We start from the raw sequence: 23,697 nt of genomic DNA, 5'->3' as shown, positions 1-23,697 counted from the left end.
AGTTTAACATACAAGAATTGCTGTTTTCACAACAATATTAAAATACACTTTACTTACACCTATTTAAATCTCCCGCCATTGTAACAAGATGTTTTCAATTTTATGCGAAAGTTGAAAAAATCCATTTTCCTGTTTTTTTAATCAAATTGTGTAACCCCCAAAAATATTTACTGATTATTCCTAAAATACAGTCAAATATCTTGCCATTATTTTGCAAGCTTTATTTATGTAAAGAAACGTGTTACTTCGATCGGTAATATCCGTCTATTTCCGGTGCGGAAAAACATGGCTGCTCTGACGCCATGTCCAGAAAGAAAATGACGATGTAAAAATTGGAAATTGTCCATATGAAAGGCCACACTCGGCCCCCTTTTCTAGATTTTGTACATATTTTAGTAATTTGCAGACTGTATTTTGTGAAAAGAAGGCTTCAAAGACATTTGGGGCTTTCGATTTTATGTTAATGGATTAATATGAATCTAGACTCTTTATCATTTGCTTTGGCTGAAATAAGTTATTCAGTGGCCAATCTAACGAAGAAAAATTTTAAGTCTAGCGTCGCTGAAATAAGTCATGTAAGTATTTTTGTCATGAAACTTCTCTTTTATTGTTTGTTTGGAAGCTGGAATGTTTAAGTCATTCAAATTTGACGAACAAAGGAATAGACAGAAATCCTAATCCTGCCCACATCACCAAGGACACTATTTGATGACTGATGTCTAAAATTCCAAAGGTGTAAGAGGTCCACATACTGCCAAATTTAATAGAAGGGTACAAATATTGTGAAATAGTATGTTGGATTTCAAGGCATGGTATTACTCACCCCCTGTCAAAAGAATTTCGATATAAAACAATTCTTATGATACCATGATACATTTTTTATAGCACGTAAAAGTTCTGCTGATGTTTTGGGTAGGATGCACCTGTCTCCTTTAAATGTAATCTCTCCTAAATTCTGATGATGGTCAAAATTAGGTGATTGCACCAGCATTTGATACCACCAAGTGGTTAAAGTGGTTTACTCTAGAGTCACACGGTAAGGATTTAATTCTTACATCATGGGTTAGAATCCCACTGCTGGATGTGGAGAATGCATGGTCCCTCCGATTAGACTTATAAACTGAGGTTCCAGGATGGTGTTGCAAAAGTCCCAAAATGCAGGGTACAGCAAACGATGGCATCCCAACTTGCTTGAATATATCTCGAAGGGATGTTAGGCAAACAAACCAACCAAAAAAAAAGTTCAGAAAGATTTTATGTCTAAAGTATCAATGTATGGTCATAATGGAAAAGAAAATTTTGTGTTGGGAAATGTTTCTCAATAAAGGGTTACAAATTACTCATTGTTCTTCTATGTATGTGCCTCTGTTGATAGTTTTTTCAACAGTAGTTATTGTTCTAACACTGATTAAATGTGCATTCCTTTGTCATAGCATTTACTTTTTTTTTAAGTTTGAGGACGTAGATTGCCTTGAGTTTTGGTTTTGTATAGGTCTGCGGCATTATTTTTAACCATGGTGGGCACCCAAAGCAGCCTAAATTTTCTAAACACAGTATAAGATATTCACATTACGCTACAGTTTTCTCATTCACTATCCAAACCTTTTCTTACCATCTATCTAACCTTATTCTTGGTAATTTATTTTAGTTATAATACAAGTTATCCCCATGGCAATACAGACTACGTAGGATCTTTCAGACATAAAAACCCTTTGCACTTGATAGAAATGACAAAAGTTTGTTTTTTTTCTTGTGCAGTGTTGACCAGATGAAAAAGTATATGTACTGTATTACATTGTTAAGCCAAATGTCTCATTATGGATAATTTATCGTTAAAAGTAAATTTCTAAACTGTTTACTTTCAGCTTGTAAGTCAACACGGTGCAGAGGCAGATAGACACTTGTTTCGCTGCCTTTTTTCTCATGTAGACTTCAGTGGTGATGGTAGAAGTAGTGGAAAAGATTTTCACCAGGTTTGTTACACATTCTGAAGGTTTGTCTATGATGTTTAAACGGACTTAAATGAAAGATATGTTTTCTTTGTCACAAGATTTAGTTTAAAAGAAAGTATCTTTGTTTTCCAGACTCAGTTTTTGATACAGGAGTTTGGAAATCTTCTGGGAAAACCAAATTTTGTATCAACTCTCTGTTACGCTATTGACAACCCTCTTCATCATCAGAAGGTAATTTCCCTACAAAACATATTACTTTCAGTTTGTAACATATTACTTTCAGTTTGTAACTGAAGAAACCATATACATGTATGTTACTTACCTTTTGAGGGTATTGAACTTGACATACCTGGTATTTTTTTTATTGCTATTCATACTTTTGCTTTAAAGACTAATTTTTATTGTGCAATGTACCAGTGCACTTTGTAGATACTGTCAGTATATCTAAGTGAATGATTTCCTAAATATTGCTTTGTATTCATTGTCATCAGTATTTTATTGCTATCATCTCTGTATATACATGTAATTTTAATGTGGTGGGAGGAACACATACCTATAGAAGACCTGAAAACAAACTATGTTGTATAGACTGAGGATCAAGCTACATGTAACATGCTTTATCTAAAGACATTTTGTGGGAATAAGTCTAATAACAATATGCGATTCGTACATTCCCTTTGCATCCTGATTTTGAAATTTCTTGAAGTCTATCTTTTTTATGCACCATGTGCACATAGACACATATAAATAGTCACACACAAGTAGTGTTTCCAGATCATTTGATTTTTGTGACATGATTCCAACAGAGATAAACATTATTTTTCTTTTTAAGAAAGTACATAACAATTTTTAAGGTAGTATCTTAAGGAGTAAACACAATTACTAAAACAGTGAAATCATTACAATTGCTGTAATATTAAGATAATCCTTGATGCATGATTATCTCACAGGTCTTGTGCTTTCTGCTTTTAAAATTCTTTGTTGCATGAATACAGCTTTGAATTTGGGTTTCAAGAAGCATTACTTAATTGCTGCCTTGATTGATCTTGGTGGAGTTCTTTGTTGTACATTTTCTGACTTTGCCTGTTGTAGAGTTTGAAACCATCATCACAGCTCTTTACTCAAGTCAGTCGTGTCTTGAAGCTAACACGAGTTCAAGAGGTCGTGTTTGGATTAGCTCTCCTTAATTCATCCAACTCTGAAACCAGGAGCTATTCTACCCAGTTTGTCAAACAAAAGTTGCCTGATCTCATCAAGTCCTATGTTGATGCAGGTTTGTATCATCAGTTGCAAAATTGAATCATCTTTTTTAGGCATGCTCAGCTTTATGTTGCTCTTGTTTGCTTAATACTACATTTAAACAAATATACAAGTATATGCAGGCAAAATTGAATGTAAATGTGTTACTGACAAGTTACTTTTTTTCTTAGCATGCAGTGAATGAAATTTATGAATATAATGATTCTAAGGGTTTGGATGTATGAATTGATCTATAACTTATTTTTTACACATGTCACTGCTCTTGAAATCTAATAAAACAGATACAATTTATGATGAAAGGGAGAAGGGGGAATTGGATTGGGGCTTTGACCTTCTTGATAATAATTGGGATGATTTTGACGTCTCTCTTGTTAAAAACATACTTTCACTCAACCAATCAGATCTTGGTTGTGTCAAAGAATTTCATAATGAAACCAGGGACGTATATACTTATGGAATAGGCAACTTTCACAGGTTTCTGGTATCTCCTAAGTTGTGAGATTTCTTAAGTCAGTTTTAATTACATGTATCTCTAATGGTATCAAATATTTCAAAAGAAAATCTTAATTTATCGATCAAAAAATTATTCAAGATTTGTTGTTTGCACTGCTTATACTCCTTAACTTAGTATTATTATGTTTTATTTCAAAATCAACGTATACCCGTGATTGGCCGTATTTCCAAGAATTCGCTGAATTTGGTGGTTGTTTGCTTTATATTTAAAATATTTTACTATGTGTGTTTTAAAGTCTATTAAAACTCTATTTCAATAAACAAAAAGAGCAAAATGCAGATTTTTTACTAGAAATAAATGTAGTTTGAAAAACTTGTAGTGTTGTGTGGGACATTTTGGCAAAAACATGAGTTGCCTATCCTGTTAGTTTATAAGTCTATGATGAAACTTTGATATGGAAATAAAAAGGACAAGGTGATGCAACATTTGAAGTAATTAAAAACCTCAATAGACAATAATTCATTTTCTTATCACAATCTACTGAATTAATGGTTAACTATTGATTTCCAGATAGTAGTTTAAGACAGGAAGGAGGTTTGCAGGACGTACCCATTGAAGTCATTCATCTTTTGTTAACAAGCCTCTTTAAATGTAAAGACAGTTTTGGGATAGGAACAGAGCAGAAAGACATTTTCATTAAAACATTAAAGAAAGGTAAAATAAGTTATTTCAGAACTTCAAATATTCTTAGAAACATCACTCTACTTGATATAAAAATTGGAATTATAATCATGATAATGATATACTATGGATTTATCATTATATTTGAATCTTTGCAGATTTTCCTTTTGAGAGGGTCCCTGTGATACTTGGACCATTGTTATACCCTGAAGCCGAAGAATTATCTGTAGAGAAGTTAGCAGACACGTCCGCAATGCCTAAATCTGCTGTAAGTGTATTATCAAAGGAAATAAAATATTATTTGAATCTTTCTGTTAAAAAGTAAATATTATGACATTTAAATTTGTCTTCTAGCTAAATGCTTCTCTGGCTGAAATGATATTGGAGGCAGGTATCAGTTGTACATCAAGGTAAGGAACAATCAATATATCAACACATACTATTATACAAACTGTCATCTGTGGGAATGCCTTAAAATGTTTTAAATCAGGACTTTAATTTTATTGTCCCAGTTTCTTAATGTTTCATTGCACAACTATACACATTTACAGAGATAAAGTTTACAGATTTGTACTTCGTGTCATCATGATTTTTAAAGAAGTTGCCCCACAAAATTGTTTTTAAGAAGTATACACTCTGTTGCATACTTTGTGGATTTAGATTACATTTAGAAAAAATATGATTGGAAAAAATTTTTTCAGCGTGGAAGAATGTAGGGCAAATTTGATGCAGTTTGGAGTAAGGGAGATCACCCCATCTTCTGTGGCAAAAGTCCTGGGCATGATGGCAAGAATGCCCTCAGGTCTGGATGGGCAAAACATTCAACAGGTGCTTGTCTAACTATGTATGCAAGAGTGACATTGCATCTAGAGAACTTAAATGGCAGCATGTATAAATAAATTTGTTATCATTTGCAGACAAGCATGGCCCCTGGGACAGGCTGGGGAGATCTGGGGGACAAGGGAGATAAACCAGGATTCAATACATGGAATGTAGAAGTCTTTGTCACAGTCACACAAGACTTGGTATATAATTGAATGATAATTTCCTCTCTGCAATTTTAATTTTTCTTTGAAAATAATGTTTTACTTGTTAAGGTTCTAGGAGCAGGTTCATGCACATATAAAGACTTCTATTTATGAACTGTCTCATTTCAGGCGCCACATTTGAACTGGCGAGATGTAGTAGCAGAGCTGGACCATCCAACATTCTTTGTTCTGAACAAAAGGGGTCTAAGACTCCTAATCCAGGGTTTGAATCGTGGCTTACAGGACATGTTCCCCATAGAACATATCTACAGACCATGGAAAAACACAGACGGACAGGTTAGTGTGTGGGGATGACACTCTGAATTTGTCACCGTAGAATTAATTATTGGTAGGTAAATACATATTTTGCTGGAGAAGCTTACAGAAATACGTGTTGTTCTTTTTTTGCAGTTGTCTTTCATTGTGCAGTCCCTGAGGAACCCTGATGTTTTCTGTTTTGCTGACTACCCTTGTCATACAGTGGTGATTGATATATTGAAATCTGCCCCGGATGATGACAACAGAGAAGTTGTCACATGGTAGGTAGAGGCACTAATAAGTTTATTTTCCTCAGCCTTTTGAAAAGTTGCTTAATAAATTATCTAGGGTTTCATTCCATTTTTTTCATTTTCACTAATTTTCTTCAATTTTAAATTTGTTTGAAAAGATTGAGTTTGCACAGTGTGCTAAAAAAAGTTGCAGTTCAGTTTACAGATACATGTACATTTGCCAAAAACCAAAAAAAAAAAAAAAACTCGGCAATGGAAATATTTCATTGTTGGTTTTTTTTTTTTTCAGTTTTATACATGTATAATCTGTAGTGCTTTTGTACTTGTATCTTGCTGCACTTGCATCCCAAAAAGACTAAGAAAGATGAACAAGTGTTACTTATTTTTAGGAAATCACTTGACTTGGTGGAGACCTTGTTAAGACTCTCAGACTCTGGGCACTACCAGCCTGTTTCTGAACTGTTTAAAATTCCTATACAGAATTGTCCAGATATGCTGGTATTGGCACTACTGCAGATCACTGTAAGTGATAAAGGGTCGTATATTTAGATAATTACTTGCCTTTTTAGAGTAGTGCTGTGTATATTTAGATATTACAGGCCTTTTAAGAATAGTGCTGTGTTTGCTATGAAAACTTTGTGGGTATCTTTCAATGAAATTCTTGCCCTTTGCTCAACAACGTGTCAACAGTACTTCTTGATACTTTTCAGCCCACATGGAACACTCTGAAGCAGGAATTAATATCCACTTTGATGCCCATCTTTCTTGGTAATCATTCCAATTCTGCAGTGGTGTTACACTATGCTTGGCACTGCCAGGGACACTCCAGCACAATACGTACCCTTATCATGCACTCCATGGCAGAGTGGTACATGAGGGGTGAACAGCATGACCAGGCCAGGCTCTCAAGAATACTGGACGTTGCACAGGACTTAAAGGTATGCACACAATAATGGTTAACGCATTAACTGAATTGTAGGAATACAAGTAAATCTAAAAGAATAAAGTGGAATCTGAAAAATTTACTTAAATTTGATCTTTGTTGCATGTGAGATTTCCTTTCTGTAGGCATTATCAATGCTGCTGAATGCCACTCCATTTGCCTTTGTGATTGACCTTGCTTGTTTGGCCTCCAGGCGAGAATACCTCAAACTAGACAAGTGGCTCTCTGACAAGATCAGAGAACATGGGGTAAGTATATATCTGTATAATCTGTAAGGGAATCTCATGTTGCTTATATTACGTATATTACATGTATATAGTAAATATTCCAGCCTTTAGGGATAGGCTGCTGACATATGCATTTCATTGCTCTATGTTCTATACTTTTCTTTCTAATATTCTCCAAGTTAGCCCCAGGCTATATGAACATCCTAACACCATATATGTTCCTTGTCCCTTTTCACTTAATGTGTGAGGGAGATAAAGGGTTTCAGGCCCAAGCATATGATGTTTGTGGGTGGCCTGCATAAAGTATGCATCCATCATAAGTAACCTTGAAATTGTGACTGGTGCTCTGTGTCTTTTAGTGCACAAGCAAACATGCTGTATCTGACAGACTACATTATGATGAAGTCATAGAGATCCTTGATATTACATAGTCTGACTGCTTATTCAGCTTCAGGCAGTCTGTTTAATGTTTCCAAGGTCAAGTCTCATATACCCATCTCAGCTCTCTTGTTGGCCTGTGAACTAGTTCTCCTCTTGCCTCGTTTCCCTTTCAGCTCATTTTGTATGAAAGTTGCATTAGTTTTGTCTCCTTTATCTTACCTAATGTTCTTGCTGAGATCCAATGCTGTTTATCACAGTAAAACATGTTTAGCAAATTCTAAAGGACAATGTTAATCATCTTGTTATATCAGTCATTTATTATGTACAATTGATTACATTACTTGCGATCTTAGACAAAAAAAAAAAGTAAAAGCCAGTTTACATGTAATACAAATATTCTGTTGATTGGATGTTTTCAGGAGCCTTTTATCCAGACCTGTGTAAATTTCCTGAAGCGTAGATGTCCTCAGTTGGTGGGAGGACTCTCCAAAGATGAGAACCAGCCTCAGATAAAGAGTCAGATGCTACCGACGGAAACTATAGCCACCATGTTGTCCTGTCTCCAGCAGTGTGCTAGGTAGGACTGGGCTTCACCGATATAAAGATTCTGTAACAAAAGTATCAGTAACAAATCATTATTCCTCATACATATTTAATCTAATTTCAGGATCAGTAGTCTAAGAAGGTAGTAGATTTTTCATTTCTGGGGGTTTATGGGAGAAGTGAAAGTGATTTCAGAAGCTTTATTAAGCCTTCAGAAATATTAGCTCATCTGGCTGACACACATTTTTACATTTTCATGTATATGGCCAGGTCTGCTTGTTTTCCCTGCATGGCATATACCCAGACTGTTTGAATTAAGAAGAGGAAATTATTGTGATAATAAAAGATAATACACAGAATTTGATTGTGATAATTTTACATGTTATACTTGTATCACATGCCCATGTATTTTACAGTCAAGTGTCCCAAGAATTGTCTGAAGCCATTGTAACAATGGTAACCAATGCTGCAATGATTATAAACAAAGCCAGACAGGCTCCCCCAGGAGTTGTTGGACCAGGACCCAAAACCATGCCCCCACCTCCCAGTAATCCTGTGAGTCAGATTCTGTAAAACTTATAAAACTTTTTAATTAAATTGAATATTTGAGTAGTTAGGTATCCAGATGGGTGTACACGAAAGGTTCATCATTTTATTATAACTACAAAGATGCAAGTGTCATAGAATGTGAAAGTTCATCAAAAACTCTTGCACATGAAGGACAATTTTCATCACCAAGTATATTCTGCGACTTTTAAAGATTTGTCAGAAAATTCATTCTTTGTGTATTTCTAGTTGGATATTGGAGAGAGCAATATGAGCAATCCTCTAGGAATTCCAAAGTCATGGAGCATGAGTGCTGTGGGGAATTCTGGGTTTCCTCAGGGACTGGCTGCTCCCCTGACATCCACAACTACCCCGGGATCCCCCGCAAAGCCAGGGTTCCAGCAGATCTCACAGCCCACTTCTGTCACAGGACTGCAAGGCATAACATCACAGCTTCAGTGTAAGCTCGTGTAGAAATTTTCTGATTTAATTGGTATACAATACTTTGTCTTTAAAATTGTTATTTGAGTCAAATAATTTGATTTTGACCAACTTTTTGCAGCTCTTTCCATTCCAAATCCTCTTGCACCCCCAAGAAATCCAGGAATCAACACACTAGTGGGACAGACCATGCTAAAGCCCACACCTCCACAGGGAGCACCTCCTCAACAGCCCACACCGCCCACTCTGGGCCAACAACAGCCCCTTGGACCCCAGGCTGTGGTCAGACCTGGTCAGTTCTCTGGTATAGTGAATACTTACAACAATCATTATTACTGATAAGTTTTTGATAGGTGAAATAACATGGGGACTTGAATTAAAAAGTTTATAAAAAATTGTTGCAGAAGTACTATTTCTCATTTAAAGATCCTCAGATTTTCAGTATAAAAATATTTACTAAAACATACATGTTAACCTACTATGATGAAAAAGAGGGAGTTTCAGACCTCGAAAGAGGTAGCATTGTGCGCGTTGTTTTACACATCGATTTAAGAAGATATACTAGTATAGGTAAATATTGCCTAAATTGACCACTGCAATAATTAAACTAAAATATCAACTGCAATGAAGAAGACAAAAACACCTTTAATATAAATTATATACAAATATAGATGTTTTTCATGCTCATTACTTTGGCTTTGAATGGCTGCTTAAAATCCGCCTTTTGAAGAGGGATCTTTGTTGATATATCCTGGATGCAATAATTCTAAATGCGCATTCAGTTGTCAAATACAGTGAATGATGACATTATTTAGCCTAATTTAAATGTGAAGTTAGTTCTTATCTTTTGTTAAAAAAATTGGATTTCCCGCGATGACTGAAAACGAAAGTAGATATGAAAAAAAAAATATTATGAATGAATGCTGATTCCCTTTCCCTGAAAGAAACAGCTGAAAGATGTCAGTAGTTTTCATCCACATCTAGAATACTATATCTCCCTTTTTCTTGGCGGGGATGTCGACGAAATTTATTGTAATCAGTGTTAAATTTGTGCACCTGTCATTGTCAAACACGAGCTTGAAATCTGTGTAAACATCGGATTAAAAAAAGTGTTCGAATGCTCTCAGTTCAAATCACGCGATATCTAACGAGATTTTATGACGAGTGGCTTCAAAAATGGCTACCCAAGTGAACCAAAAATGGATTTTGTAAAGAAGCAGTAGATTTACGAATAAAAGTGGCAGGCGGGAGATGGAGTAAAATAAGCGGTATACTTCTGCCTAAAGCGGTAGAGTTAACATGTATGACTAAAATCTCGGGTTAAATTTTTATTGCTTTGAAATTCGTTTATTGTCTTATAAGATTTTAAGCACTGCAAAAAACACTGATCTTTTAGTAGGTTTTCATTTACACTACAGTGATTTCCAAGTGATTCTAATATTTTAATTTTCTAATTGTTTAGTAGGACAAACAACTGGAGACATATCCAGTATTTTCCCAGATATTCAGCAGCAGTTTTCCAAAGAGGTGGAGGATGAAGCTAATTCTTACTTTCAGAGGATTTATAATCAGCCCCCAACCCCTACTATGTCCATTGATGAAGTGCTAGACATGTTGAAGAGGTTCAAAGATTCTCCAGACAAAAAAGAAAAGGTAGATTTTGTTTAATTGTGCATAATAGACAAAGTCTGTCTTAATAAACTGTCAGTAGGTTTTTCCTGTCAATAATAGATAAATGTAAAACTGCATAGGCTGTCGGTGCTGAATGTAGGCTTTGCAGTGTGTAATTGATCTGACTGGGTAGGATATGATAAAATTAAATTTGAAGTAAGAGTAATGAAGAAAGTGTTTTGAAAAGAAAAAATCAGAATATGTAGTTTCTTAACAATGCTTGGTATTTATTTATATTGTGATTTTTTTATTTGCAGGAAGTGTATGAGTGCATGTTACGGAATTTGTTTGAGGAGTACAGATTTTTCCCTCAATATCCTGAGAGAGAGTTACACACAACAGCAGTGCTATTTGGAGGGATCATTGAAAAAGGATTAGCAACGTAAGAGGCATTGTTTCTTGTTCCTTAAAGGGGCTGGGACACAGATTTGAAGCTCATATATATTTTAAAATTTTCTAAATAATATCATGTCTTATACATATATGTTGCTGGAGCATTTCACACCAAAATATATTAAAAGCAGGTTCAGAAACTTCATTGTTTATGAAGAATGTTGTCATTGAATTCTTAGAATATTCATGTACAATGTAAGTTCAAATTATTAACTGAAGTTACTTTTTGAATAAAAATAGACATTTAAAATTGTAAACAATGCAACTGTGTCCAGGCCCCATTAAAGGAGATAAGAAATTAAGGACATTTCTTATCTTACAAAAACAAGACATGAAACATGTACATGTATTTAATCATTTCTTTTGAGGCTTAATCTTGGAATACCTAAGGACATAAAACAAATTGATATTTACCAGGTATATGGCTTTGGGGATCGCCCTGAGATATGTATTGGAGGCATTGAAGAAGCAGCACAATTCTAAAATGTATTTCTTTGGAATTGCAGCTTTAGACAGGTTTAAAACAAGGTATGTTAAGAAGGAATCATGCAGAATAATAATTCTTGCTACATACATGTATATTCTAGAGTAAAATACGAGACTTCACTGATGAGTGCTCTGTCTTACAGATTAAAAGATTACCCTCAGTATTGTCAACATCTGGCAGCTATTCCACATTTTCTCCAATTTCCACAGCATCTCATCGAGGTAAAGCAATGATTTCTGCATTATCGTGTGTATTTGATTTGAAAAAGAATAAATTGTACTTCTCATAGTTCAGTGATACCAATAATCTGTAGCATCAATATGTGCATGCTGTAAAAGGGAGGGGGTTTTTTTTAGTATGTGAAGTATGGAGCTCAGTCCCAGGAACCCCCTCAGCAACCTCCATCAACACGCAGTATTACCCCCACAGTTGGGGGACTGGGTCTCACCAGCTTGCAGACAGGACCTCTGGGTTTGATGCAGCAGGCTGGGCCCCCCACACCAAGTGTGGCAGGATCTAGTCAAGAGGGAATTCCCACCACTACTGTATCCACACCAATCCCCTCATCACAACCAGCAGCCAAGCCTCTACCAAAGGTAACATTAGGCTTTATGAATGTCTGATAGTTTTACCTGTTCTTTCTATTTGTCTTTAATTCGATTCGTATTCTTGTTAGAAAAGAATTTAAAACTACTATAATTAAAATTTTTGAAATTAGAGTTCATTAAAACAGAATATTAATATTTCTGTCCACATACTAAAAGGGTTAACAAAGGTTACATTATTTCCATAGCCCTCCATTGCAAGTGCTACAAACATTGATACCCTGCTGGCTGGACAAGGGAAGGAAGAGTTTTCTGTTCCCCCAGAGGCAGTTCAGGACAAAGTCTTCTTCATCTTTAACAACCTCTCACTGGCCAACATGGCACAGAAGGTAGGGCATGGAGGGAAAGAGGAAAACTGATATCAGTGTTTTTAACAAAAGTGTAATGCTATGAAATAAGTTTACACATACATGTATGTACTGTTTCTGTGTTATTGACTTTATGTCGTCAGATGCATTTTGGATTCATATCCTTAAAGTAATGTTTCATTGGTATTGTTTTGATAACAGGCTGAAGAGTTTAAGAAAGAGGTAACAGAGGAATACCTACCCTGGGCAGCTCAGTACCTTGTGATGAAGAGGGCCAGTATAGAGCCTAATTTCCACACATTATATGCCAACTTTGTGGATGCCCTAAACATCCCCAAACTTTCTACAATGGTGACAAGAGAGACCTTCAGAAATATCAGGGTTAGTGTTTAAATAAATACAGTATTTAGTTTAGCAGAGCGAGTTTTGAATAATAGTTGATGGGAATTTTGCTGTGAACTGAGGGAACATGAAATAGCTTTAATGTACTCGTCTTAATCTTATTTGCTATAGTATAATAATGTACATATACAAAAGGTGAGTGACCACTCATTATGTAAATTGTATTTCCTAACAGTATTTTCCTGAGTTAATGTTATTTTTTTTTCTAGGTTTTATTGAGGAGTGATAAAGGAGATGCCAATTTCTCAGACAGAACACTGCTGAAAAATTTAGGTCATTGGCTGGGAATGTTAACCTTGGCTAAAAATAAACCAATCCTGCAAATAGTAAGTCACTCCAACAGTGTATTTCTGTAGTGAACCCAAGGTGAACTTTTCTAAATATTTTCATGCATAAATTTACATATATAGGAGTTATTAACTTGCCTGTGATTTGGTTGCAGGATATAGATCTGAAAGGTCTACTGTATGAGGCCTACCATAAAAGCTTTCGAGAACTGTTGTATGTTGTTCCTTTTACTGCCAAAGTTCTGGAGTCGTGTGCTAAAAGCAAGGTAAGTAAAGAACACATGTACTTGTATCTAACTTTCATTTCAGGGATTTATCGCACAAAATTCAGATACTGTAGTTATGCTCAATTAAAAATTTTCTCTATATTATCTACATATTTATTTCAGGTTTTTAAACCTCCAAATCCGTGGACTATGGCCATCATGAATGCACTGGCAGAACTGCATCAAGAGCCAGACCTCAAACTGAACCTGAAATTTGAAATAGAAGTGCTATGTAAGACTCTGAATATAGACTTATCGGTGAGTGTTGGTTTTTTTATAGAAAAAAAGATTCAATCGATACAGTTTGTATCATTTTATTATGCTGCTTATATGCTTTTATAAAGATTTCATTAAAATGGCTTAAAACTCGTCTTAATTGTTCAAGGAGCTGAAACCAGGAAACTACTTGAAAGACACCCTGAGACTACAGACCCATGAACCTCAATTGTCTGCTTCGGTGAAACCTGCCATGCCGCCTACAGTGGTCACCCCCCAGCCTGAACCGTCCCTAATAATGACAGCATCCACACCAACTGTCACCACTACCACCACAGTCACCACGACAACAGCTGCCCCTGCCCCCTCCACTGGTACCCCCAATCTGCCACCAAGACCTCAGTTTGCATATGAGGAGATCAACACCAACAACTTTGCTACTTTGGCTTACCAGATTCACATAAGTGGGCAGGTAGGTTAAACAGTTGATGGAATTAAATAAGTAAGGATCAAAATAGTGAATTTGAAAACTATGTGTACCAGAAGCAGAATGGTGTTAATAAAGAGATTATACCCTGGTAACCAAATACTGTATTCTTTAATGAAAATTTATATGTGATTTCTATACAGTACAAAACACTGGGTGATTAGTATGAAACATTAAATTTTGATAAATTTTCCATCTTGTAGCTGGGCTTGTTGCAAAATCATCCACAACTGAAACAGCTGGTGAAGATGGCAGTTGAGAAGTCTGTACAAGAACTGATGCCTCCAGTGGTGGAACGAACAAACAAAATCACACTCACCACATGTGAACAAATTATCAAAAAGGTACAAATCACCCTCATTACATGTGAACAAATTATCAAAAAAGGTACAAATCACACTGCATGTGAAAAGATTATCAAAAAGGTACAGTTCTTGTTTATTTAATGATCACGCTGACTGAGAAACACGAAAGAGAGAAGTGATTTTGAGATACCAGGTTATTTTGAATAAATATTGAAATATGACCTTACAGGATTTTGCATTGGATCCTGAGGAAACAAGAATGCGAGCGGCAGCCCACATCATGATAAGGAACATGACCTCTGCCCTTGCTCTCATCACATCCAGGGAGCCCTTGTACCACAGCATTGCCTCAAATCTCAGGACTGCGTTTATGAGTGCACTCCGACTCACAACAGAGGTAATATCAAGATGAAGCATTATTACGTACATGTACATGTTCATTTTATATAATATATGAAAGTTCATGAAAGTATGTCCTGATATTTTTCAACCAGCCATATTTCATTAGGTGCATTAGTAATTCATGAAAAATATATGTGGGTGAAAAGTATCAAGTCATTACCTACATTTACCTGTATATTCACAACATTTAATTCAAACATGCTATTCATTTAAATCAAATACAGACAAACAGTTGGGGGTTTATTTATTCAATGCAATGCAGTCCAACTGAAGTATAACTCCTCATTATTTGAGTTCTTTTAAAAGAGTCTTAATAGAAATCTCATCATCTATATACATTGTACTTAAAAACCACATTTTCATGTGGTCTTGTGTTTTGAGGGAAAAAATATTGGTTCTTGGAGTTTTCATTTTGTGGTTTAAGAAAATGCATGGTGGTGTAGTTTGAAATTTAATATTTGAGGAGGACATGAATTCATGTCTGCATACAAGGAAAATTAAACCACCACAAAAAATATTGATTTAACAGCATAGAATTATGTCATAAAACTTTGATATACATAATACAGATTGCAAGTACTCAAGAGAAGGATGCAATTGAACAAGCAGCTACTGTTCTGGCCACGGACAATGCTGAGTTAGCCTGTGTCTTCATACAGAAAACAGCTGTGGAGAGAGCTATTCCAGAGATGGACAAGAGACTGGCAACAGTAAGATAGTCTATTTGTAAGCTCCTATAGAAAGATAAAGTCAAGAATTTTGCTTTGATTAGCCACAGTTTACTGACTTAAAAATTTTGAAGAAAAAGCCCAAGCTTTGGCATTTTCCTTACAAATTTTTCCATTCCAAGCTACTAAAGAAGTAATGTATTTTACATATACACATAAATTGATATGTCTGTGGTTCCAAAGATCAAAATTTGGGAAAAAGCATTGAATACTAAATAATTTGTGTAGTTCATCTTCTATTGGAACATGCATATACAAGTATAGGTTTTGGTGCACACATGCATGTTTTTTATCTCTTCTTCCTAGGAATATGAACTTCGTAAGCATGCCCGAAATGAGGGCAGACGCTACTGCGATCCAGGGGTTCTGACATACCAAGCTGAAAGAATGCCAGAGCAGATTAGACTAAAGGTAATCTTGAAGAAGAGAACAGGTAGCTGTAGGTAGTCAGCTGATGATGCTGAGTGGTGTGATGATGAAACATTTCAATGTTTGATAGATTAGTAAAGATGTACATGTATCTTATTTTATCATGAAAAAATGATTGGGTTTTTTTTTTTTGGACAGGTTGGAGGTGTAACTCAAGCTCAAATATCAGTTTATGAAGAATTTGCACACAATATTCCTGGATTTCTGCCAACCAGTGAGACACCACAGGCTGTTGTGGCCAAACCCACCCCTGTAAGTTGAATTAGTTTTTTAAAAAGTACAAAGAACTGTTTGTGTTCTTAAGCAGGATTCATATTGTTGCACAATCTCTAGTGGGTTAAGCTATGACAGAAGTAAACTACCAAAGTATTATTTACTATAAATATCATATAAAGTGCTTATTCCTGTGTGTCCAAGCTAGTCCATGGACTACATTCATACTAAATTTTGAAGTCACTGAGATAATGTAAATGGACGTACAGTATTTCTGATTATTTTGATACCTCTCTGAAAATAATATGTACATACGGTTTGTTTCAGGTGCAGCCAGATGAAATTTCTCAAATGCTGGAGAAGATTGGAATGGAAATTGAACAAGTGCTTCAAAATTTGATGGTCCCCCCATCAAATCCTCTTGGAAACCAGCTGCGAAAATTACTAGATGCAGTAATGTTTACACGAAATAGTAGAGAAATAGCTTCAATAGAGACTCTGGTTCAAAAGACAGTGAGTGGATTCTTGGAATTCTACACCAACAATACAACAGAACAGGAACTGATGAGTAATTTCCGTGACTGCCACCTACTTGTTCTAAAGTGCTTAAGAGATTCCCGGACGTATGGCCCAGCTTGGTTGAAGAAGCAGGTAACGAGAGCCCTTGTTGAGCGTAATGATGAACCCAAGTATAACTTGGAAGCTCTGGATTGTCTCATTCGTAGCCAGCTGGTGGCTCTGTCACAGTACGATATGTACCTAGTACAACTAATGGAGAATGGGATGAATTACATGGCAGTGGCTTTTGCGATGCAATTAGTTCAGAGATACTGCATTGGTGATAAAAATAATGCAGGACTTACTGAGGTGGGTTCCTTATTAACATATCTGCATGCTTGATTGCGATTCAATATCTGCTTTTCTGTCATCGAAATAGCAATCTAAATTGTGTAATATGTTTTGATTTGTATCTGCAGGCTGACTTTGCCAATACAATAGAAGTTTTGAATGCCCTCTCAACCCGGTCCATCAACCCACCAGAAGGGTAAGACAAAATTACATGTTTTTATAGAAAAAAAAAATAAAAATAATAGACAATACTTGACACATTGGGAATTCTATTATAATTAACTCCAAGATGTTTGGGCATAGTATTGTAGTCTTTTGGTGCTATTCAGACTGAGAAGTATGTCCATGTAGTTTACGTGTATGTAATGATGGTATGTTGGTTGTACTATTGATTCTTCTTTTGCGTTAACAGATTACAGACTTTACTTGACAACCTGCGCTCCACGAGTGGGGGAGGAAGCAGTAATAGTGGCAGTGGGACAGCTCCTAATTCAGACTTCAACTTAATGGACCAGACAGCAGCTTTTAAAGCTGCCTCTGGAATGATGCACACAGGGATCATACAGGCCAGGGACATCGATGGTGATCCCCCCGGTCTTCACGAGAAAGCAGAGTACCTCCTCAGGGAGTGGGTCAATATGTACCACTCCCCTGCTGCTGGGAGGGACAGTACTAAAGCATTTACTGCATTTGTACAACAGGTAATAATGTTTTTTTTTATATCAGTGTGTAAAAGAAAAACATTTTGTTAGATATTCAGGATTCATTTATGTTATCATTAAACGGCATGTTTAAAGAATGAAATTGTTAATTTTCTTCTCATTCTGTAGGTTAGAGATCAAGCTGTAACATAAATAAGTTTTACTACATTTTCAACAGTGAAATACTGTGATTTATTTATTGAATGAAAGTAATAATAATAGTGGTTTAATTTCAATGAAACAGTACAAAAGTATACTATAACAAAGTAAACAATTCTTCAATTTTTGAATGATTTTTTAATATGGACTTGAACAACGCTGTGGTTACAAAAATGGAATGAGTAGAATTCCAAAAATAAAAAATAAAATGTTGCTTCTTCTTCAGTTTTGGTCTGTCAAAACAATTTGGCACGGGGGCTCATAATTTCTCTTTTTTGCTGTTGCCATGGCTACTTAAAAAAAAACTTCGTGAAAAATGCTACTCCTCCCACAGTTCTGGTTTCATTTTAATAAAACAAGTTTAGAAAATATCGAGGTATGCTTGCATAATTCTGTAATTGTTAAACAAAAAGATTTCAAGTCCAGGTGCAGCTTTTTTTCCACTATAGTACATGTTAAGTACAAATTAGTAGAGCTACAGTCTCATCAGAGACATCTGGATGATGTTCTTTTTGATGTTTTGTACTTAACTGAAGGATTTTTCTTGTGTTTTAGATGCACCAGCAGGGTATATTGAAGAACGATGATGTGATAACTCGCTTCTTTCGGCTCTGCTCTGAGATGTGTGTAGACCTGTGTTATAGAGCTATGGGTGAGGCTACACCCTCCACAAACCAAGCCTTAATCAGAGCCAAGTGTTTCTACACACTGGATGCCTTTGTTCGCCTCATTGCTTTGTTGATTAAACACTCAGGAGACAATGCCAATACAGTGACAAAAATAAATCTCCTTAACAAGGTATACTTTACAAGCTGAGATTTTGTTTCTGGGTAATGCTGATTATAAGAGATTCTGTTAAATTTTCATTTTCATGTGTATTTCTAAAGAGATAAAAGGTATACAGTATATACACTGTATATGCAACAACTCTCTAAGAAAAGACTTCTTAAAGCTAAAGTACATATATATATTGATGATGTTTGGTATAGAGAAGCTACATGTAATGTATTTAATGTTAAACCATTGCATTGATAGGTACTAGGGATAGTGGCAGGAGTTTTGTTACAGGATCACATTGTGAGGATGTCGGAATTCCAACAACTTCCTTATCACAGGATCTTTATCATGCTGTTCATTGAGCTGAATGCACCAGAACATATCCTAGAAAACATTAACTATCAGGTCCTCACAGCATTCTGGTAAGAACATCCAAAGATTATGACCACTGGCCAGTTTATAGGTTTTATGTAAGGATATGTACATGTATAAAATATGCAATCTAAACATATATATAAAGATTTACTATTATTTATAGCAACACTTTCCACGTGTTAAGACCTGCCAAATCACCTGGATTTTCCTACGCATGGTTGGAGTTTATTTCTCATCGGGTCTTCATTGGTCGTATGCTTGCTCTGACACCTCAACAAAAAGTTAGTTTATGAGATAAATGCTTGCTGATTTTCTGTAAACTCTACATACATGCATATGAAACTTTTATGTTTAAAAAAAGGCTGATCTGGAAAGGCTGCTGAAATATGAGTTGTGTACCTTTTGTAGGGATGGGGAATGTATGCCCAGTTGTTGATTGATTTGTTCAAGTTCTTGGCTCCTTTTTTGAGAAATGCTGATCTCACCAAACCCACTCAGATGTTGTACAAGGTAATTCATTGTTTCTGAGGGATACTTCTAATGTGTACACATGTATTTATAAACGACTAAGCAAGAAACTGTTTAAGAAGAGTCCAATATAAATCCAATCTTCCCATTAATAGTTTTCCTCAAAATTTTTTGCAACTTTATATCAAATATTATTCATTGCTAAAAGATCATCATACAAGTATGTTTATCTGTTAGTGTGAATTTGATTGTTACCTTTTGTGAAAGTCGTGTAATTTCTCACAGGTAATGGTGCATTATAATATCAATGTTTTGAATGTTTTAGGGCACACTTCGGGTTTTACTGGTCCTGCTCCATGACTTCCCAGAATTCCTCTGTGATTACCATTACGGATTCTGTGATGTCATTCCACCAAACTGTGTTCAGATGCGTAATTTAATTCTGAGTGCTTTCCCTCGGAACATGAGGCTTCCTGATCCCTTTACCCCTCACCTTAAGGTAGACATGTTGGCAGACATCTCAAATCCACCTCGCATTCTCATCAACTTTGCAAGCAAGATACAGCCTGCTCAGTTTAAAAAGGTAAGGTTCAAAGAATTAATATGTGTTGATTTTACAGGTAATCCTTTATCAACTCATCTCTCAATAATAAGGTCAAAAACAAAAAATGGTAGGTAGGGTGACAATTAGAGAGCAAATACAGTGCATGTAGAGTATCAATAGGCAAAATCAATGGTAGGGCTATGCAGTGAGAATATTGAGAACACTTAGTCGATATCTTAAGAAGAAAGAATGATGGAGAAGTAATTCTTATGGGGAAAGGGATAACACTGGGCTTTTAATTGACTAGTGTTGCATTCAGTTACTTCGGAGTCATCTTTGCTCATGGAGGGACCCAATTTTATTGGTCAGCCTTACCCATGAATTTAAATCTCCATGAAACAAAATTGTCAACACTTTGGTTCACTGAGTCCTCTGGAAATAGGAGTTACCCATGAACTTATATCCCTATGAACTAGTAAAATTTTGCTTGCACATGAATATTGACCCCGAAAATTAAAATTATTTATTGTTAGAATGATGTTTTATTGGAATTGGGGCTCAGAAGGGCAGATTTTGGATTTGAATTGTGTAATTTTCTTTGCAGGATTTAGACTCTTACTTAAAGTCGAGGTCGCCTGTGACATTTGTATCAGATCTTAGAAGTTACTTACAGGTAAGTCCATTCTGATGCTTGATATGTTTGTACATGTACATGTATTTCAAATTGTGAAGCATTGTAACTTGCATTGTATTAACTCATTCAGCCCCAGCCACTCTTATCTACACAGTGCCTCAACATCTGTTATCAGCATGTGCCCCAGAGAGATTTCAGGAGGATGCTTAGCGCTTGATATAAACAAACACATGCTTTGTTTACCTCTGTATCTCTTAAATTATTCCACTTATATCAATACAATTTTTACACAACAAAGAAAACAAAATTCTGAATTCATCAGTATAATTTTCTTCACAAATAATGGAATATTTTTAGTCATCCACCATTGTGTTTGTAATGCCACGCTTGAAAGTAACACTATACTTTCATTTTCCATTGTTTCCTTTATTTTATGAATATTTATAAGGTAAAAGTTAAGAAAGACTTGTTAGAACCTTTCTGATTGGATAAATCACAACATTTCTGGCTGAAATCCAATTATTCAGCCAATCAGAGGACTTTTTCTAAACCCTATGTTGGCTTCGCCTCCAAGCGGGATCGGCCATTCATAACATTGTAAACAACACTACTGTAGTCGGTATCGGCCAATAGTGGTATGATAAATACCCCGCCTGTAGTAGGGATCGGGGCTGAATGAGTTAACTCTAGTTTGTATATATATTTTATAACAGTCCAGTGAGCCAGGAACACGGTACAACATTCAGCTAATGAATGCTTTAGTGCTCTATGTGGGAACACAAGCTATACAGTTCATACATGGAAAAGGCCTGACTCCCAGTATGAGTACAATTGCCCATTCTGCCCATATGGACATTTTCCAGAACTTAGCTGTGGCCTTAGATACAGAGGGTAAAACCAGCCTATTCATTATATGACTTATTTAATGCATTATAAATGGGGTGTTATAATAGAGAGAAACAGATTTTGAAGCCAACAGAATTCATTGAATTTTCAAAATGATGAAAAATACTGACAACATGGAACAAAGTATATTTTATTGTTGATATTTTATAGGTCGTTACCTGTTCTTGACTGCCATTGCTAACCAGCTGAGGTATCCCAATAGTCATACCCATTACTTCAGCTGTACACTTCTGTACCTCTTTGCAGAAGCAAACACCGAAGCCATTCAAGAGCAGATAACAAGGTAAGATAAAAAGTCAATTCATTCAGAAGCACATCTTTATAATCCAAGTGCTCGATACTGTAGTTGATGTTTAATTATGTTTCTTGGTTTGCATGCATTGTCAATAAAGGGTGTAACATACCTTTACAGTTCAAATTTCTACTTTCAAATTTTGAAATAGTGTTTGCTTTAATATTAAATACACATTTGTTCAAATAATGGATTAAAACCTCATCTTATGTTGTAGAGTTCTTTTGGAGAGACTAATTGTGAACAGGCCGCATCCCTGGGGACTTCTCATCACCTTTATAGAGCTGATTAAAAATCCTCAGTTTAAATTTTGGAATCATGAGTTTGTCCATTGTGCACCTGAGATAGAAAAGTATGTACCTCATGTTTTTGTTGGAGTCCTCTTCATAACAAATATACAAGTCAATACAAATGTGGTTTTTTGAAAGCCTCCAAGTAGCAAGTGTTTGAAATAAAGAGATGAAGGTTTAGTAATTGTAACAGTCTTATTTTTCTAGTGCTTTTTCACGTCAAGCAAATGAAGAGAATACATATTTAAAAGGAACTAAAGAATTCTATTGTTTAATATTTATATGTATCTATGCATGTATGATGTCATTGGAAGAAACTAAAAAAATTACAAGGACATGGGTTTTGTAGCAATTTTTGTCTTATTTCAGGTTATTTGAATCCGTTGCTCGATCCTGTATGCAACCAAAACAGAATCAACAAGCTTCCTCAGGTTTACGAGAATCCGAGACAAATGAAATGCATTAGTTACTGGACCCACATATCCGTCATTGCTTGATAGGACTGAAGTAATGCTTGTCGTTGTGTACGGCTTTTACTGTCTACAAAGACTGCACCGATCATTATCTGGATTTATATTGAGTGATTAATTTATTTTGGTATTTGAAAATTTGCCTTTCAATGCACTGAACTTGATCATTATCATGGTAGCTGAATGTACCCAGTCTTTCAACCATGACATTTGTAATATGGAGGCATTCTTGTCGATGTTTGTTTTATCTGCAGTGAATCATGTCTAGGTGAACTAAGGGTAGATAACTATGAGAGCTGACATAGTTAAGATTACAACAACTGTGTTGTTATAAATGGAAACTGAATAACTTACAAAGCATACTGTATTTTGTTGATTGTACATATTTTCCATTCTGTAATATAAATTCTTATATATATTTGTGTACAAAACTTTAAATTTATCATCCATGTGAATGATTGGTGCGCCTAAATATATACCTGTATAATAAGGAGCTGAAATCATTGCAGTCATTTATGTTTGATTTTTGATTAAATATTTACTTAAGTGGGATATGTGCTTCAATTACTTGTACAATCATTTTAACCTATTACACACACATGCAAAAATTTAATTTTCACCCCCATGCTCTTTTTAGGTAACTTGAGTCACTAAAATTCTTTTCAAGAACAGGAAAGCCTTATTAGTCATATTTACATGGAAGCATCCTCAGGTACCGGTAGTTTAGATTCAAGTTTGTTCAAATCATGACCCCTTGGGGATAGAATGGGGCTACAATAAGCAATCAAAGTTTTATGTAGGAATACAGTTGAACCTTGATATCTCGAACACTGATATCTCAAATACCATGGATATATCGAAGTGATTTGGAAGTCCCAACCACTTATTCTTGAAGTATTTAACCCTGATATCAAAAATCCTCGGATATATCAAAGTTTTTTCTTGGGCCCATTGAGTTCGAGATAACAAGGTTTAACTGTATATAGGTAAATGGAACTGCTGATAAGAACAAGAAGGACCATAGTTACTCAGGTGAGCATTGTGGCCCATGGGCCTCTCCTTTTTCAG

General features: G+C 35.5%; 1 protein-coding gene across 5 annotated transcripts; it reads left to right on the top strand.

Annotated features, from left to right (window-relative positions):
• The first annotated feature begins 283 nt into the window (after positions 1–283).
• On the top strand, positions 284–23,181 carry LOC133197628 (CCR4-NOT transcription complex subunit 1-like). Of its 5 annotated transcripts, none has more exons than XM_061333742.1 (47): positions 284–575; positions 1,866–1,973; positions 2,085–2,183; positions 3,045–3,225; positions 4,237–4,380; positions 4,506–4,615; positions 4,702–4,757; positions 5,049–5,175; positions 5,265–5,372; positions 5,505–5,672; positions 5,787–5,914; positions 6,274–6,406; positions 6,595–6,822; positions 6,953–7,075; positions 7,855–8,012; positions 8,395–8,533; positions 8,774–8,984; positions 9,087–9,257; positions 10,431–10,618; positions 10,894–11,018; positions 11,447–11,557; positions 11,659–11,737; positions 11,873–12,112; positions 12,310–12,450; positions 12,631–12,810; positions 13,041–13,157; positions 13,274–13,384; positions 13,508–13,642; positions 13,770–14,072; positions 14,291–14,431; positions 14,622–14,789; positions 15,364–15,504; positions 15,829–15,933; positions 16,090–16,203; positions 16,492–17,031; positions 17,142–17,209; positions 17,426–17,714; positions 18,429–18,671; positions 18,909–19,072; positions 19,189–19,306; positions 19,434–19,535; positions 19,819–20,076; positions 20,642–20,710; positions 21,385–21,562; positions 21,728–21,860; positions 22,087–22,221; positions 22,529–23,181. In XM_061333742.1, the coding sequence occupies exons 1-47, from the start codon at positions 474–476 to the stop codon at positions 22,623–22,625; spliced, it is 7,287 nt and encodes a 2,428-aa protein (XP_061189726.1). In that variant the 5' UTR covers positions 284–473; the 3' UTR covers positions 22,626–23,181. The 5 variants fall into 5 exon arrangements, with proteins under 5 accessions (XP_061189726.1, XP_061189724.1, XP_061189723.1 ...); XM_061333740.1 differs by having other exon boundaries at positions 10,428–10,618; XM_061333739.1 differs by having other exon boundaries at positions 9,087–9,269.
• Positions 23,182–23,697: the final 516 nt, after the last annotated feature.

This window comes from Saccostrea echinata, unplaced genomic scaffold, assembly GCF_033153115.1.
Source record: "Saccostrea echinata isolate AGI-Se365-2 ecotype Australia unplaced genomic scaffold, CSIRO_AGI_Sech_v1 ptg000030l, whole genome shotgun sequence".
Lineage (NCBI taxonomy): Eukaryota > Metazoa > Mollusca > Bivalvia > Ostreida > Ostreidae > Saccostrea > Saccostrea echinata.
This window is presented reverse-complemented; position numbering and strand designations above follow the sequence as displayed.